The 19,578-nt window shown below is 40.5% G+C and overlaps 1 protein-coding gene across 3 annotated transcripts in view; it reads right to left on the bottom strand.

Moving 5' to 3' along the window:
* Window positions 1–8,517: 8,517 nt before the first annotated feature.
* FKTN (fukutin) overlaps window positions 8,518–19,578 on the bottom strand; it is a 29,332-nt gene continuing 18,271 nt past the window's right edge. For all 3 annotated transcript variants that reach the window (XM_075826085.1, XM_075826094.1, XM_075826078.1), the window contains 2 exons: window positions 15,395–15,522; window positions 8,518–14,298 (listed from right to left, as the gene is read on the bottom strand). In XM_075826085.1, coding sequence (XP_075682200.1) covers window positions 14,085–14,298; window positions 15,395–15,522 — 342 coding nt within the window. In that variant the 3' untranslated portion in view covers window positions 8,518–14,084. The remainder of the gene's footprint in view (window positions 14,299–15,394; window positions 15,523–19,578) is intronic.

The raw sequence follows: 19,578 nt of genomic DNA, 5'->3' as shown, positions 1-19,578 counted from the left end.
GTGAATGTTGTGAGGCAGCATCCGGATATTGAAGGATTTCGATATGGGGACTTAGAGGAACGTATAGCCTTATATGCGGATGATGTTTTGTTGTTTTTAAGGGGACTAGATCGGTCATTGCCGGCAGTTATGAATGTGCTGGAAAGCTTTGGTAAATTCAACTGGAATAAGTCAGTGCTATTGCCGCTTACCCCTCTGAGTCTGCCGGTGGTGGTGAGAGGGGTGAATATACCCTGTGTGAAGGAATTTAAGTACCTGGGGATTACAGTTTCGGCAAAGGTGCAGGACTTTGTTGCCCTAAACGTGAAACCCTTATTGGAGAAAATCCGAGATAGATCAAAAATTTGGTTGAAGTTACCGCTCTCAGCACTGGGACGGGCGAATTTAATTAAAATGATTTTAATGCCCCAGATCCTTTATGTGGTGCATAACGCTCCAGTGTGGTTGCCTAAGTATTGGTTCAGGAGGATTCATAACCTGTTCAGGGACTTGGTGTGGAAAAGGGGGATTCCTCGAATTAAAATGGAAAAATTGCAGTTACCAAAGGAGCAAGGCGGGTTGGCTATCCCAAATGCGTGGGTATATTACTTGGCGGCGCAGTTGCAGCACTTTGCAGGATGGAAAGATAGAGAGGATTGGGATTCCAGGGGGAAGCTGCTATTCTACCTGGGGCAGCGCATGAGTATGCTAGAGGCCTTGGAATCCCATAAATTGAAGAGGGAGGCGAGAGGACAACCTACCTTGTTATTGCTTCATAAGGTTTGGTGGGAATGTAAGGCCATACTGGGAGTTACGGGGTGCTCTAATTACATGCCCATCTGGAACAATCCATACCTTTGGGAGTTTAGCACACTGGAGGGATTTCAGGAGTGGGAGCAAAATGGAGTTCGAATGGTGAGTCAGCTATATGATGAGGGAATTTTTAAACCTTTCTCACAGCTTCAGGAAGAGTTTGGCCTCCCCCATAGGTTATTTTATCAATACCTTCAACTGCGGCATGCGGCACAAGCACAGGCAAGGGTGCTGGATATGGATTGTTCCAGTATGGGAGTGGTGGAACAGATACTGGGGGCAAGAGACACAAAAGGGCTTATATCTTTAATATATGGCACGCTGCTTCTCAAATTTCTAGGAGATCCGATGGCAGAAGTTAAAACAAAATGGGAAAGAGATGTGGGGACATTGACAGAGGACGAGTGGGGGGAAATATTAGAGTCACCGAAAGTCCTCTCCCTTAGTGTGGCGCATAGGAGGTCGCAACATTTTCTCATACACAGAGTATATAGAACACCTAAGGTGCTCTGGCAAATGCGGCTTAGATCTACAATGGAATGTCAAAGATGTTTATTGGATGGGGCAGATCTGAAACACATGTTCTGGAGCTGTCCGAGGCTGCACGGATACTGGGGAGAGATTAAAGAAATGGTGTCTCGGATATATGGCAGGGAATTCCCACTGGATCCTAAGATATACCTGCTGGGCTGCATGGGAGGGGTGGAAGAAGATAGGGCTGAACTGTTATCCATTAAAAAGGTACTATATCACGCAAGAAAATTGATTGCTAAATACTGGCTACAGGGGGATCCCCCGGAGGTTTCTGAACTAGTGAGTTATGTTACTTGTACGGTGGCCTTGGAGCGATTCATAAATATGATAAGCAATGGGGTAAATGGGCACAATACTATGGATTGGGAGGTCAATAAAAGTGGAGTGAGATATACCAAGGGATAGAGACATGGACGCGCAGGGGGGGAAGGGGTGTGGAAGGGAGTTAAGGTTGGGGGGTGGGGATGTTATTAAAGAACCATATGGGAAATATGTAATGTATACACAGAATTTATACGAAAAGATGATATGTGTAATGTAAATTTTATTTTGCTGCTAAATGTGGATTTATAGCAGATGACAGATGTATATTGTGTATTTTCAATAAACAGTTGTTTGATTTAAAAAAAAAAATTTCATTAGGGCCTGTTCACATCAGCGTTCGCAGTCGACTGCGCTATTGATTCCGTCGAAAAAACTGAAACATGCCGGAACGGTGACAAACGTTTGACTTTCCGTTGCGGGGTTCCACGACGGAACACCTCAACGGAAAGCGAATGCTGACGTGAACCGGTCCTTAACCCCTTCAGGACCCAGCCTGTTTTGGCCTTCAGGACCCAGCCAATTTTTTCAAATCTGACATGTGTTACTTTATGTGGTAATAACGTTGGAATGCTTTTACCTCTCCATGCGATTCTGACATTCTTTTCTCGTGACATGTTGTACTTTATGTTAGTGAAAACATTTTGTCGAGAATTTTGGTATTTATTTCTGAAAAACACCACAATTTAGAAAAAATTTGCAAAAATTAGCATTTTTCTAAATTTAAACGTATCTGCGTGTAAAACAGATAGTAATACCACACAAAATAGTTACTAGTTAACATTTCCCATATGTCTACTTTATGTTTGCATCGTTTTTTGAACGTTCTTTTATTTTTCTAGGACGTTACAAGGCTTAGAACTTTAGCAGCAATTTCTCATATTTTAAAGAAAATTTCAAAAGGCTATTTTTTCAGGGACCAGTTCAGTTCTGAGGTGGCTTTGAGGGCCTTATATATTAGAAAATCCCATTTTGAAAACTGCACCCCTCAAGGTATTCGAATCAGCATTCACAAAGTGTTTTAACCCTTTAGGCGTTTCACAGGAATTAAAGCAAAGTAGAGGTGAAATTTACAAATTTTATTTTTTTTGCCGAAATTCATTTCTAATACATTTTTTTTTTGTAACACAGAAGCTTTTACCAGAGAAATGCAACTCAATATTTATTGCCCAGATTCTGCAGTTTTTAGAAATATCCCACATGTGGCCCTAGTGTGATAATGGACTGAAGCACTGGCCTAAGAAGCAAAGGAGCACCCAGTGGCTTTTGGGCCTCCTTTTTTTTAGAATATATTTTAGGCACCTGGTCAGGTTTGAAGAGGTCTTGTGGTGCCAAAACAGTGGAAGCACCCTAAAAGTTACCCCATTTTGGAAACCACACCCCTCAAGAAATGTATCTAGGTGTATAGTTAGCATTTTGACGGCACAGGTTTTTCGCTAAATTTATCAGAATTAGTCTGTAAAAATGAAAATCTACTTTTTTCTGAAAAAACATAGAAATTTGTAATATTTACGAGGAATAATGAAGAAAATCACCCCAACATTTGTAAAGCAATGTCTCCTGATTACAGCAATATCCCATATGTGGTAATAAACTGCTGATTGGACCCACAGCAGGGCTCAGAAGGGAAGGAGTGCCATTTGGATTTTGGAGCACGGATTTTGCTGGATTGGTTTTCGGTTCCATGTCGCGTTTGCAACACCCTTGAGGGACCAAAACAGGGGAAACACTCCAAAAGTGACCCCATTTTGGAAACTACACCTATCAAGGAATTTATCTAGGGGTATAGTTAGCATTTTCACCACACAGGTTTTTCGGTAAATATATTGGAATTAGTCTGTAAAAATGAAAATCTACTTTTTTTCGGAAAAAGCATAGACATTTTAAATTTTTACAAGGAATAAAGGAAAAAAGAACCACAGCATTTGTAAAGCATTTTCTCCTGATTACGGCAATACCCCATATGTGGTAATAAACTGCTGATTGGACCCATAGCAGCGCTCAGAAGGGAAGTAGCGCCATTTGGATTTTGGAGCACGGATTTTCCTGGATTGTTTTTCGGTGCCGCCTTTACAACGCCCTGGAGGGACCAAAACAGTGGAAGCCCCCCAAGTTACCCCATTTTGGAAACACCCCTCAAGGAATTTTTCTAGGGGTATAGTGAGCATTTAGACTCCACGGGTCTTTTGCAGAATTTATTAGAATTAGGCAGAGAAAATTAATATCACAATTTTTTCCCACTAAAATGTTGAATTTTCTCATTTTCACAAGGGATAAAGGAGAAATAAACAACCCATTTTTGTAAAGCTATTTCTCCCGGGTACGGAAATACCCCACATGTGGTCAAAAGTTGTTTTCATTAGAAATGAATTAACCCTTTCAGGACTGATCCATTTTTTGCTTTCTTATTTTCGTTTTTCACTACCCGCCTTCCAAGAGCCATAACTTTTTTCTTTTTCTGTCAGTAGAGTGATGTGAGAACTTATTTCTTGCGGGAGGAATAGTAGTTTCTATTGATACCATTTAAAGTGCCATAAAAAGTACTGGGAAACTGAAAAAAAAAATAGGAAAATCTAGGAATATAGGAAAAAAATCTGATTCCATTTTTTGGGGTTTTCGTTTTTACAGCTTTCGCCGTGCGGTAAAAACGAAAACTACAGCGATTTTGGCGGTTTAAATTATTTACGTTTTTTACGGTGTTCACCATTCGAGTTAAATAATGGTATATTGTAATAGTTCGGCCTTTTACGGACGTAGCGATATCAATTCTGTTTATTTTTTTACATTACTTTTAAAGAAAAATGGGAAAAGGTTTTGTTTTTTTTAACTTTCAACTTTTTTCTTTCTCACTACTAATAACTTTAATTCTTCTACACATTTTATTAGTCCCCTTAGGGGACTTGTACCAGCGATCATTGGATCCGTGGGTACAATATGCTGCAATACTAATATATTGACAAGTGTCAAAAACAAGCAATACTGACAATGTTTTTTAGTTTATTTTTTGCTGCGTTCACCGTGCACTATAAATGACCATTATATTTTATTCTGCGGGTCGGTACGATTACGGCGATACCAGATGTATATAGGGTTTTTTTATGTTTTGCAGCGTTTGCGCAATAAAATCACTTTTTTATAAAATAATTTATTTTCTGTCACCATATTCTGAGAGCCATAACTTTTTTATTTTTCAGTCAAAAAAGCTGTGTAAGAGCTTGTTTTTTGCGGGACGGGTTGTAGTTTTTATCGGTATTATTTTCGGGTACATGCGACTTTTTGATCACTTTTTATTCTCTATTTTGGGTGGGGTGGTGACCAAAAAATAGCGATTCTGGTGTCGTTTTGTATTGATTTTTTTTGGGGTGTTCATCGTGCGGGAAAAATAACATTATAGTTTTATAGTTGGGGTCGTTACGAACGCGGTGATACCAGATATGTGCACTTTTTTTAACGTGTTCATTTTTTTCCTATAATAAAAGACTTATTATAGGAAAAAAATGCAGTGTTTGTTTATATAACTTCTAACTTTTATTTTTACACTTTTTTTAAAACATTTTTATTACTTTTTTCACTTGTCCCACTAGGGGACACTTAGACTTGCAGCTTTGATCGCTGCTAGAGTACATCACACTACACACGTAGTGTAATGTACTCTAACTGTCATTGTGACGTGACAGTCACACTGACAGAAGCCTCGGAGGACCGGCAGGAGGCTGCTCCTCCAAGGCTTCCGTACATGGCAACCCGGAGGTCATTTTCTGATTCGTGGGGGCTGCCGATGTGCTTCAAACCACTTAAATGCATTTATGGGGTTAATTGCCGAAATCAGCGGCGATGGCCCGCTGACCGGCAAGGCTGGAGTGTCACCTGTCGCAGACAGCTGACCTCCCGGTTCCCGGACACTGTCCGTTAGGACAGTGTGCGCCAGGAACTACTCCGCAATAGTACGTCTGGATGCGGGAACTAACCCCTCTGCAGGACGTACTATTGCGGAGCAGCGCGTGAAGAGGTTAATGACATTTTGGATGGTATTAAAAGAAAAGTGTCAGTTTTCGCTGAGGGTACAAACTTTGTAGGATACTTAAAACTCAACATGATTGCAAAACATTATAGAAAGACTTTAAGGTGGCAGCGTGGGCAAAAACATGGCACATGAATTTTAATGTTGATAAATGTAACAATGCATCTACTGTAGGTCTCAGTAATAGCATTACTGCATATACATTAAATTGAATATAACTGAGCATTACAGAGCAAGAGAAGTACTTTTGTATTCTGGTTACATGGGAGCTAAATACTAGTACTCAATGTCAAGCAGCAGCTGCAAATGCAAATAAGACTTTAGGGTGTATAAAAACCCATGACCCCAATGTAATATTGCTCCTTTATAAATCTCTTGTAAGGCCGATTCTTGAATATGGAATTCAGTTTTGGGCTCAACGTTGTAAAAAAGAAATAGGAGAACTGGAGAGGGTTCAAAGATGGGCGACTAGATTATTAAATAGGATGGGGTGTCCCTCACAATGAGTGGCTAGAAAAATAGGACTTGTTCGGCTTGTAAAAAAGACACCTTAGAGTTGATCTTATTAACATGTATAAGTATATGTGTTGTCAATACAAAGAGCTAGCACATGATCTGTTCCTTCCAAGAATTGAACAAAGGACATGGGGACATTCTGTACATGTGAAGGAAAGGCAAATCAGACATCAATATAGGAAAGTGTTCTTTACAGATAGAGCAATTAAATATGACATGTCCTACCCCAAGAGGTAGTAATGGCAGATAACATGATAGCATTAAAAAAAAAAAAAAAAGAGCTAGATGCTTATCTAATGACAGATGGTATTGAGGGTTATAAATAATTCAGCAATGTATAATTTAACTGAGAAAGGTTGAACTTGATGGACATGTGTCTTTTTTAACTGTGTAACTTTGACAGATCTTCTTTCACTCATTCCCCATCATAAGCAAGGTTTTCAAATACATCCATAAATTCATGGACAGTCATTAAAAATGTGTTTTTTTTTTGCTTGTAATATAAATAGATGTGTCCCTGATGTTTTTAGAGCTGGAGGAGCTTGTGTAGGTTACATGTAATTGAACTTATCAACATTTTACAGGTCACAGGAACGGCAGATCATTAGTAGCTCAGCTATAGACATATATCATTTATCTTTGTCATTTATTTCTGGTTCTCCAATTTGTCCTAAGATTGTTGTTTGCCTGTCATTTTGGTTAAGCGGTCCAGAAAAAAAATACCGGGTGGAAACTCTGCACCATAATCTCTTGCTTTGTAACATTCACTAGGCTTCTATGAAAAGACTGTGGGTTAAAAATGACGAGAAATGATCAGGAGTTCCCAATTCTAGTTTTATTGTAGGTAAGTGCTCGGAATACTCAGCATCAAGCGTTATCCATTCAAACTGTGTTGCTTTAATAATGTGAAATATTTTGTAATGGAGAAAACGATGACAATTGTCTAACATTTTAAAGTCTGGTGCTAGGCATATATACACTGAATGGCCACCTTATTAGAGACACCAATCTAGTAGCGCATTGGACAACCTTTGGCCTTCAGAACCTGCAGCAATTGGTCATGGCAGAGATTTCACTAAATGTTGAAGTTGTTCTGCAGGAATATTGGCACATGCGGACAGCATAGGTTCTCGCAGTTGCAGCTAAAGTGTCCTGCTGCCATACGTTAAACAGATGCCATGAAGGGATGAACTTGGTCGGCCACAATGCTTAGGCAAGCCGTACTGTTCAAATGTCCATCCACAGGTATCAGAGGAACCAGTGTGTGCCAAGAAAACATTCCCCATACCATTACTCCAACTCTACCAGTCTGAACTGTTGATACCGGACATAAAGTATTCATTAACTTAAGCTGCTTGCACTAAATTCTGACACTTCCATCTGCATGGTTCCATAGAAATCTGGATTCATCTGACCAGGCGATGTTTTCCCACTACTCAGTGATCCAATATTTGCCCTCTTTTGCTCACTTGGCTTTCGGTTTCCCTTAGACAGCAATGGCACTCGAACTGATCGTTTGCGGTTATAGCCTATCCATGCTAAGGAATGACAAGTTGTACGTTCAGACACGTTAGTTGGAGCAGTGGTGGACATCCCAATAGGTAAGGCGACCCACTGCCACCTTTAAATAAATGTAATCTATTAAATTGCATGAAAGGGACTAATGTGATGAATTTCATAGCTCATAATTACTGGTTAGAGATTTAAGGGGTCAGTCTATGATAAGCAATATTGCAGACCAATCAGCCCTTATACTTTTCTTGCAAAGGGGTCCTCTGCTGTCTGTATCCACCCGAGGTGAAGCACCAGTGTTGTATTCGGCTGCAATTTTCTTAACTGTGCACCACCTGTTGGTCAGACCGATACTTGACATACTACTCTGACCCTTTCGTCGACAAGTTGTTGACTTCCACAGGATCCCCTGGATGTTTTTCCTTTTGACAACACCACTCTCGGTAAACTCTCAAGACCGTTGCACGAGGACCGTTGCACCTACCTCACAAGGTGGCTAGTCTAGCACCGATGATCACGCCTTGTTCGAAATCACTCAGATTGAATCCACATTAGAATGGGACAATCGAGCAATCTGCAACAGATCCACAAAAAACTTGCACACTTGATTTTATACTGCACTCCCGGGTCACGTGTCTAATTTACATACTGGGAAGCTCCAATTCTGAAAGGGCACGTGTCTATAATAAAATGGCCACCATTCAGATTTTTATATATATATATATATATATATATATATATATATATATATATAAAAAAAAAAAATCACAAAACAATTCATAACGGCACAGCCTATGAAAATATGACAGAGCATTCCAAACACAGGGACATACATTTCTTTATTCAGTAGTATAGCAAATACAACAAATAAATAAGTATACAAATAAAATGTTAAACCTATATACTGTATGTACGTACTCTATTAGGTCGTCTTCACAGAGTTTTTTGCAGGCAGAAAAAAAATTGCCTCAAAATTCCCTAAGAAAATTTTGAGGCAGATTTTGACCTGGCTGTGATTTTTTGCCACAGCTTTTGCGGCGTTTCTCGACCACGCAGCTAATGGAAGTACCGTGGGCAAAAAACACAGCAAAAAAAAGCTTGGAAACTAGCTCCGCAGGTTTTTTCTGCCTCCCATTGCTTTCAATGAGAGATCAGAGATGAAACTGCGGCAAGAAAGGACATGCCGCTTTTTTCCCTGCGAGCTGCTAAAAAACGCCTCTGCTTCTCATTGAAATCAATAGGGGCGACTTCGGACATTTTTTGGCACCGATTCCGTTTTAGCCTGATTTGGACCCATTTTTCCCTGTATGTTTTAAAAACGGATGAATTAAATGCCACACACTTCCCTCTATATATATAATCCGCCCAGTGCCCCTGTACAGTGCAACACACAGCCCCTCCCATGTAGATAGCGCCTCACAACCCCCATGAATAAAGCACTACAGAGCCCCCATGAATACAGCGCTACTTAGCCCCCCTGAATACAGCAAAACTCCTCCTTACTTGCACTCTGCGCTGTGGAGTAGAAAGCGAGCGGCAGACAACACACAGCCCCTCCCATGTAGATAGCGCCTCACAACCCCCATGAATAAAGCACTACAGAGCCCCCATGAATACAGCGCTACTTAGCCCCCCTGAATACAGCAAAACTCCTCCTTACTTGCACTCTGCGCTGTGGAGTAGAAAGCGAGCGGCAGAAGACACGGCCGTCACTTGGAGCACATTCAAGTGATGGCCGTGCTTTACACGGCCCCATAGACTTCTATGGTAGCCGTGCGGCCGGGAAAAGGCCCAAAATAGAGCACATTCCATTTTTTCACAGCCCGGTTCACCTGACAGCAAACATATATCTTAAAAACGGTGAGCTCTTGAAAGATATTGGTTCTACTTGCTGAGATTCAGCAAATGGGAAGTTCCTACAGAAGGAAAAAAACGGTCTCTCTAGTGCCACTTATAAATGACTACCCTTTATGGAGCCATGACTTTGGTTAATAGCCAAAGCAGAGATACCCATATGTAGATAGCACTGTTTCAGAGTTGTTGCTCCTCATCAGTACAGAGTAGGATTCAGTACCTACCAAGAGCTGCATCAAAGGCATCTCATTCAGCCAACCAGAACCCTAGTCTGTCCCGAGCAACAACTCTAAAACAGTGCTGTCTACAGATTGGCGTCTTTGGTTTCACTATTAACCAAAGACACGTTTCTAGGTCCAGTAGTAAGGAGAAATCCCATCACTCACAAGCTGTTTTTAATCAGTTTTTCATACAGCAGTATACAAGGACGGGTTCGGCCTGTCTTGAGCCTTTCTCAACAGCCAGTTGACCAGTTTCTATTGCTCCAATGCATCAACAGTAAGGGTAAGTTGACACTGGTTGGATACGCTGTGGAAAAGTCTGCAGCGTATTCAACTCAGATCATGCAAGGAAAAAAAAAAGGAAACCTATAAGCACCTCTCCTGGCGTTGCCATAGAAACGCATCCCTACTCTCCTGGCTGCGGTGTGTCTAGACGCCCTCCTAGGTTAACGTTTCATCACTTGACCGCTGTCATTTGTGATTGGTTGCATGTGATGAAATGTCACCACAGACGCAGAGGACGCTGAGCAGCTGGAAGAGCAGGGACAGAATTTACTGCTAATGTATAGCATAATAAATTCTGCATACAATGAAATTTGTTGAGAAATTAGACTACCCCATTGAAGTCAAAATGGAAATTCTGCAACAAATTCACAGAAAGAATCTGCAGCATAAATTGACACGCTGCGGATTTATAATCCGCACCACAGTTCAATTTATGCCCCAATTCTGAGAATATTCTGTGAGATTTGTTAAAATCGTATCTACTTTGCGGCTACTGTCAAACGCTGCGGATTTTCCGCCCACAAATACGGATTGAAAATTTGCAGTGTACACACCATGTGTGAACGTACCCTCAAAATGAAGCAGATTTGATTATAAAATCCCTACCATTTTGTGTTTACAGACCTTATGCACACCTAGGTGACTTCATGGTGACGGATTGCATACTAAACTTGTGTAGTCTGATCCTTCTATGGTCTGTAGGCTAGCAAAAATAGGAAGTGGAGTGACACTTGACTGCAGAATAAGGGTATGTGCACACGAGAACTGGCTATTACGTCTGAAATTACAGACCGTTTTCAGGAGAAAACAGCTCCGTCGTTTCAGACGTAATTGCTCCTCCTCGCATTATGCGAGGCGTCTTTGACGGCCGTAAATTTGAGCTGTTCTTCATTGAATTCAATGAAAAACGGCTCAAATTACGTCCAAAGAAGTGTCCTGCACTTCTTTGACGAGGCAGTCATTTTACGCGTCGTCGTTTGACAGCTGTCAAACGACGACGCGTAAATTACAGGTCGTCGGCAAACCCATTCAAATGAATGGGCAGATGTTTGCCGACGTATTGTAGCCGTATTTTCAGGCGTAAATCGAGGCATAATACGCCTCGTTTACGCCTGAAAATAGGTCGTGTGAACCCAGCCTTAGACTACACAGCATTTGTTTGTAGTGTGGAGACATATAGGTCTGCATAGGCGCTGTAAACACAAAACTAGGATATTTTTAGTCAAACCTATTTGAAAAGCTGCCTATTTTTTAATTTTAACTGCATTGAAATATGTTTAAAAAAAAATATTTGTTTTCTCTGAGCAGCATTTCTCAGATTTCTAGATTTTTGGACTTTCCAGATGCTAGACTAAAAGGAAATCCACTGTGTATAGTATTATGCATCTATCCTCTTTTTTTAAATGTTTATAACGAAACATAAACTGCTTCATTTTAGTTATATTAAGTTTGAAGGTGTAATTCTGCTGGTTCTAATACTTTTGCTAGGGTTTCCCTTGTTCGAGTAATATTTCTTACCCTCGCAGACATATAGGGCTGCATCATACATTATAATTCCTTTATTCTAGCTTTCGAAATTCTGGCAATTCCGATTGTGAAGTATAAAGCGGTCTGATCTTGCCAGATCAAAGTGGTAGACTGTAAGCAGTTAAATAATTAGAAGCCTCTTTGATTAAAACAGAGAATATTGTGTTTTAGAATTATTTCCTTTTGGGTTAGACATTAATCTTTATTTGCTTGCATGTACTGAAGAATATACACCCTTAAAATAAATTATTTACTGCTGTGTCCATTCAATAATTCAGAATGCCTCATAGGGTGTACAAAAGAGATGAAAGCTGTGATCCCAATGTAATATTGCCCCACTATAAACCCCTTGCAAGACCACATCCCGAATATGGGATTCAGTTTTCGGCTCCCCATTGTAAAAAGCATATAGTAGAGCTAAAAATGGGTTCAAAAGGTAGGCCATTTGGTTTTTAAATGAGATGGACGGCCTCTCTTACAAAGGAGGCTGGAAGTATTGGATTTTTTCACATTGGAAAGAAGACGCCTTAGAAATGATCTTATTAATGTGTATCAATATAGGTGTGGTCAATATAAAGAACTGGCACATGATTTATTAATTCCAAGTACTGCACAACGGACCAGGGGTGTAACGATGGAGTTTGCAAGGGGTGTGACCGCAACAGGGCTCATAGGGGATGGGGGCCCGACAGTGGCCTGGATCCCCCGCCAAGCGCCACTGACTATGGCGGAGAAGAGAGCCATTTGGCTCTTTGCCCCACCACTTACTTTAGTAAGCCACAGGCTGTTTTAGGCCTGCGGCCTACTAGAGGTTGGGAGGACGCAGAGGTAGTCAGCGTCCCATTGCAGGCAGCGCAATGACGTCACTGCATCGTGCCACATGCGCCAGGCCATGGATTGCATGAATAGGACCCAGCCACTCGTCGAACCAGGGTTAGGCAAGTTTTTTATTTTATTTTCATTGGTGTAAAGGGGATCTATTAATAGGGTGGCACCCTAAGTACTCTTAGGGCACAAAGTGGAACCTAAGTACTATGTGGGGGCGCAAAAACGGACTGCAAAGCTATAAGGGGGCACAAAGGGTACCTAACTACTATATAGGGGCACAACTACTGTATGGGGGCACAAAATAGGACTACTACTATATGGAGCACAAATGAGGACCTAACTACTATATGGTACACAAAGGGGACCTAATGACAGTATGCGGGCACAAAAGAGGACTACTGCTATGTGGGGGAACATAGGGAGGCATTACTGTGTAGGGAGCACAAAGGTATCCCTACTACTGTGTGGGGGTACTAAGAGTAGCACTATTAAGGTGCAGGGCCTAAAGGGGGCACAATTACTGTGTAGAGCACAAAAGGGGGTACTATTACGGTGTGGGCTACCAAGAGGAGGCATTATTACCATCAGGGGCACTATAAATTGCACGTTTTTGTCGAATGTCATTAAAAGTGGGGAGGGTGATGTAAACCGATGAGCCAAATACGTTTGTGTTGCAAATTCTGCAAAGACGCGTCATGGCTGGAAGTATGCATCATAGTGGTTTGGGCCTCATGAAGAAGAAAACGGAAAAGACAGAGCGTCTGTGTAGAACTGGTATCTGCAACTATATGGTCTCTGTATCAAGGTTTTATTGGTCCTTGTATAGTGGTTTTTATTCAGTAACAGTATGGTGGTATTATTCAGTCACCATGAAGTAGTAATATGTGGTCAGGACGTGGAAATATTATTTGTCCCTTGTATAGTGGTATCATTGGTAATATTGGCCTTGGTATACGGTTTTTTGATTCAGTGACAAAATGGCGATATTTAATCCTTGTGTAGTGGTATTATTTGGTAACTGTATGACTATTATTAAGAGTTATATTATCATACATAGAAAATGGTCTATAGCTATGTTATCTTTGCTGGTTGTGGGGCAGAGGTCCAAGATTTGCATTGCGGCCCATAGGACTCTAGTTACGCCACTTCAAAGGACCAGGGGACATTCATTACTTGTGAAGATAATATGATTCAGACATCAATATAGGAAGGGGTTCTTTACAGTTAGAGTAGTAAAGCTGCCAAACTGCAGGTACAATGACCGTATTAAAAAAATAAATGCTTATCGAATGACAAATGGCAATGAGGGTTATAAATAATTTAGCATTAAATTATATATAGTTGGAAAAGGCTGGGAAAGGCTGAACTTGATGGGCATGTACCTTGGTCAGTTATCAATCACAATATGGTGATTTCAATATTGTGGCGGCAGCATTATTTGTTATACTGCCCAGAAAGAGCAGTCAGTATTTTTCATGATTATCGAAAAAAGTTACAATTAGGAAAATAATAACTGGTATTTTCAAGTCAGCTACAAATGGGAAGAACAAGTAATGTTCTACTCTGCAAGAAGAGCCTCAAATGACTCCAACATTAGCCATGATCAGAGTCACGTCTCTAATAAAATAACGTTTCAGTAGTATAAATCCAAGTTTAACATTTTCACATCATAATTAAAATAATTGAATGACTTCATCCCACTCATCAACAGGCCAAACTCCATTGGGCTGAACATTGGATGGGGAGTTTTTCCAGTCCCAGACTTTAAGAGGAACATCCCAGTTCTTGCCGTAATTTGCTTCTATATAATCTGAAGTTTCACATGGTACTTGAACCTTTAGCTCCAAAAATTCTGTCCAGCAAAGTGTAAATTTCGGGAACAGGTATCTTTAAAAAAGCCACAAAAAAAACAAAACAAGAGTACAATGAGTAAATAAAAATATCCATTATTTGTTAGAGCATTTCTTAAAATGTAGTCAAACTAAATCAGAACCAATGACAGGATAGAATATATTAAGATTTTCAGATGTACTGGCTCTACGATGTTAAGACTTCATTCACACATGTGCTGTTTCGTCATAGGAACAGGAGAACAAAAAAAAAAATAAAAAATGCCGGAGCCATTGCATCACAGACACAGACGGCGCCTGAAGGAATCCATTGACTTTAATTGTTTCCATTGGGTTTCCATGAGGGTGTCCGTTGTTTTACCGAAATAAATAGCACAGCATGCTGCGCTGTTTCTTTTAGCATTTTTCACCGGAACGGTGACGGAGGCGACGCAGATATGAACAGGGCAAAATAAATTTTTTCTAGATGTAATACTGCTATAATATAGGTGACCACTTACACAGAAATGCATTTATCTTCAGACTGAACAGGAAATGTTTAACCTTTACAAAGCCAAACATGTGTGTAATGCGTCATGACTTTAAAACAATAGCCACAACTAGAATATAAGGACTAAAAGTTTAGATCTTGGTATCATATTTAAGCCTAGAATCTTAGCTTTCAAATGATACCAGGATCAAAGCTAGGTGCAATATTCGGGGGAACAGCACTTGTATGCTCGGGAAGCAGTGTGAAATGTTTTACTTGGTCTATGCCCATGCTATGCAAGGGAGAAAGCTGCAAGGAAGACAACAGAATCTGTTACTGTCATCTCTCCCCCTGTAGTGTCTTCCAGTGACCCAGGAGGTGTGATACCGGAACTTTTGCTCATGTTATCAACCCCTCTTACCAATTATACGTGTAAATGCGCTCTGATTTTCACATTTGGGGAAGGGGCTCTTTTTTTCTAGGAGTACCGTAGTTGCAAATCTAATCACCCTCTACGCCGAATCAGATGGGTTTTGGAGATTTTTGAAGATATGTGCATGTTAACAGTGGCATGTATGAATGTATATATTTTTATTCTAACCGGAAATTTAATTGCCATTCAATATACATTAGAAATACAGCATTAATGAAAAAAAGTTCATACTTAAATTTCTTTCCACTTTTGGCTTGCGTGCCCCCATTCCACATATAGTCCTCTTCTTCATAGAAGAAAAAAATGTCAAGTTTCACGTCATCTCTACCAAGAAATGAGAGTTCCAAGCTATCTTCTACCTGAAACGAAAAGCAAAACGCGTAAAAAGAAAAAAAAAATGATTCCTGAACAGTCTAAAGCTGGTTTTATGTGATCAAGCCTATTGCGTATTGAAAAGTAATGCAACTTTCTATTATACTTTGTGCTGAAATGTTTCCACATTATCAAAATCTCTGCTTGCTGTCAGGGAAAGGAAACATTGAAAATTTTTTATATTTAAAAGCTAAAAAGCTGTGCGTACTGATAACGTGCTTGAATGGGGCTAAGCTGTAATCCCCATGGACAAGAGTGGTGCTCTTTCTGCGAAAAAAAACCAATCCCTTCAAAACTAGAAATTATGGCCATGTTCACACAGCATATTTTCAGGCGCATTTCGGAGCGTAATACACATGAAACACTCCTGCAAACAGCTTCCCATTGATTTCAATGGGAAACACGCTGTGTAGTTCATACGAGGTTCAATACGAGGCGTATTTTTACGCTGCTGAATTAGAAAACACCTCGACATAACACTTCTTAAAGAGGCTCTGTCACCAGATTTTGCAACCCCTATCTGCTATTGCAGCAGATAGGCGCTGCAATGTAGATTACAGGTACGTTTTTATTTTTAAAAAACGAGCATTTTTGGCCAAGTTATAACCATTTTTGTATTTATGCAAATGAGGCTTGCAAAAGTCCAACTGGGCGTGTTTAAAGTAAAAGTCCAAGTGGGCGTGTATTAGGTGCGTACATCGGGGCGTTTTTACTTCTTTTACTAGCTGGGCGTTCTGACGAGAAGTATCATCCACTTCTCTTCAGAACGCCCAGCTTCTGGCAGTGCAGACACACAGCATGTTCTCGAGAGATCACGCTGTGTCGTCACTCACAGGTCCTGCATCGTGTCAGACGAGCGAGGACACATCGGCACCAGAGGCTACAGATGATTCTGCAGCAGCATCGGCGTTTGCAGGTAAGTAGCTACATCGACTTACCTGCAAATGCTGATGCTGCTGCAGAATCAACTGTATCGTATAGGTCCTATATAACATAAATAGAAGTAAAAATATGTTATATAGGATCTATACGATATGTATTAATCTACATGATGCTAATTAACTGTTTTGCAATGTATTTTGCTCTTGTAGTGCCTGATGAAGGTCTCAATTATGACCGAAACGTCGCACTAAACCTCTGGCATCGACCAATGATAAAATAAAATGTAAAGATTTGCTAAAATCACTAATTTGTGTGCCGAATACTTCTTTTGCTACAGCCTTAATGTCATGCAGAAGTCTCGACTCCAACTTAAACCGTGGCACAAAATGGCCTACTAGAGGGAGGGTGATCAATTCCAGCCCCAAATCGACTCGTGTGGTCATGCTACTCTAATAAACATCTATATCTTTCACTTATGCCAACTGCTGGACAACACTGTCACAGGTATAAAAGGTACGTGGCTTCCAGATTTTGGTCTCCTAAAATAATTTTCCAAGACGCTTGCCTTTTTTCAGGGAGTTTTTGGAGAATGCTTTACATACTAAGGTGGTTGTGATTAGCACTTCTAGGCTCCATCTTGCTCTACATGCCTACTTCTTTACCAAGAGACATTATTTGTTCTCCCCGGGAGCCCAAAGATGTAGCCCGAATTTGATGGCTTTGCCATTGATCTTCTAACATTATTAAACCAACTTTAAACCAGCCCCCGACAACTTTTCTACAGGACAGAACCATTCCGTATAGATTAGCGTTTCCCTTTAGTCGTTGCGCTGAAAAGTATATACATCTACAATGCAGTAGAGGCTAAAGGGGGTTTTACACTGGGCGATTATCGGGCAGACGAGTGTTCATATAACGATCGTTGCCGATAATTTCCCGGTGTAATCAGAGCAGCGATCAGCAGATGAACGAGCAAACCCTCGATCATCTGCTGGTTGTATCGTTTTAAAAAAGTAAAATATTATCGTTGTCGGCAGCGCATCTTCCTATGTAAACAGGGAGACGCGCTGCCGACATGATAACGTATGGGGATGAACGATCGGAGTAACGACCGCTCGTCCCCATCCATAGCTCCCTGTGAACGGAGCAAGCGAGCGCCGATCAATGATGTCCCATTGATAGGCGCTCGTTGCATAATGCTCCGAATTATGTTTGGTCCAGGACACAATATTTTCTTCATTGTTCCTAACGGAATCCTTCGTTTCCCTGCCTGAGGTATGATGGAGTTAACAATCTGCCCTTTTCTTGATTTTCTTCTAATTAGGCGAAATATTATGTGTTTCATGTTATGATTTGTGTCTAATATATCACCCCCTGTTTTATTGTTTAATATTCTTGAAAACCTTAATTAAAAGAGATTATGCAAATTCTCTCCATGATTCGCTTCAAGGTGTAGGTGACATTCTATTACTGTCTAAAAGAAAATCATTTTATATCAGACCTTTACGATATTCTTACATACAAATGATGTGCTGTAAGCCACCTATCCAGATTTGCTTTTATTTCTTTAAATTTCCGTTATATTACGGTTTGTTAAGAGCTACACTACTTATAATGCAGGAGTGAGAGTATTCTTATATAGATCTGCATAGAACAGCCTTGAGATTCACATTTGGAAATGTAATTACTGCAATTAATGATAATCTGATGTGATTAATTTTCTCACGTGTTACTGAGTAACAACGCAATGGAGTTTTTTTCTACACAAAAAAAAACCGAATAACTCAGCAATATTAAACATATAATGGTGTTCAATCAAACCCCCTTTACGATTAGAGAGGCCTGTAATGCACAGATACGGACAGCACAATTCTTAAATGACACTGCCATCTAGTGGGACGTTTAGGAATACTTTCTGGCTTAGCTGAATTGCAGCTCTACTACATTGAAAAAAAACTTTGTAAAATAGGTCCTGTGAGAAAATTAATTGCTGGCTGGCAGCCTGAAAATTCCCCATTATTTTAGACCTCTTTCACATTTCTTAATATTCTTTACCCTTGCCGCTTGCCATGGTTCAAATACCAGTCGTCCTTTGTGAAGATCCAGCATGGTCACTTAGGAATAAAAAGAAGACACTTGTAACTAGTGAGATGGCGGCCGGTTTCCATCTCTGGACTACATGTGGGAAGTACGGATTTAATGCTACGGCTTTTGGTTATGTATTTAGGTTTTTCTTTGAAGCAGCAATGCTGGATTCCTTTCAACTCTCTCTCTCTCGCTCGCTCTCCAAAATTGTCATATATTGTCTATGACAAACAATGACAAAAAAAGATATGATAATCTATGTTTAATAACACTGCAGTACAATGATATTGTAATCAATTCTTCCTGAGAATATACTTACTAGCGAATTATGAACATCAATTGTCAGTTACTTTAACGTGCAAGTCAAAATCTTGATAAGGTCCAAATTCTTGTCTATTGGTTGAATGCGAATCTGTCACAGAGATGGGCAAGAATACGAGCCTGTATCCAGATCTCTAGACATTTCCAGGCTTTTTATTCGAATGACGGCACCATTGCTAAGAAGAGTCTTCACTTGTGTACGTGCAAGTGGTGTGGCACAGACCTTTGCTGCATTGCTGCTATTTACATTATAGGGAGCTAAAAAGTCCCTAACATTTCAACAAACTTTGCCTAAACTAAATAGTACAAGTTAATATAACAAACTTTGCAATAGATCTTCTAGATTTTTAGAGAAAAATGCCTCTCTCCCTACTTCTCCCCTCCCCCTGCACTGAACATTAACTTCCAATTCACTGGTAAAATCAATTTGGAGGGATGAGACCGGTGAGGCAAAGGCAGGCACTGGCCTAGGTCGCCACCTTGCCACAGTCTCAGGGGGACGAAATTTTCCAATGACCACTTTCATCAGTGATGGAGGCGTTTATCGGTACATGAGGCCCAGGGAGCAGTGCGAATGGTTGGCGGTTAACTCACCACTTCCTGGTCATCTCGTGCTCCGGGCACTGGCACTGCATTCAGGATCCGAACACCAGTGTCAGAATGTAGCGTGCATTAAACACACCGGCCTGATGCCATCGCACACCATGTCCTGCTAGAGTTATGGCTGCAGCGCCTGAAGCACAGTACAAGCACAC

This window comes from Rhinoderma darwinii, chromosome 1 (assembly GCF_050947455.1).
Source record: "Rhinoderma darwinii isolate aRhiDar2 chromosome 1, aRhiDar2.hap1, whole genome shotgun sequence".
Lineage (NCBI taxonomy): Eukaryota > Metazoa > Chordata > Amphibia > Anura > Rhinodermatidae > Rhinoderma > Rhinoderma darwinii.
Note: the sequence above shows the minus strand (reverse complement) of the source record. Positions and strands in the feature narration are given on the sequence as shown.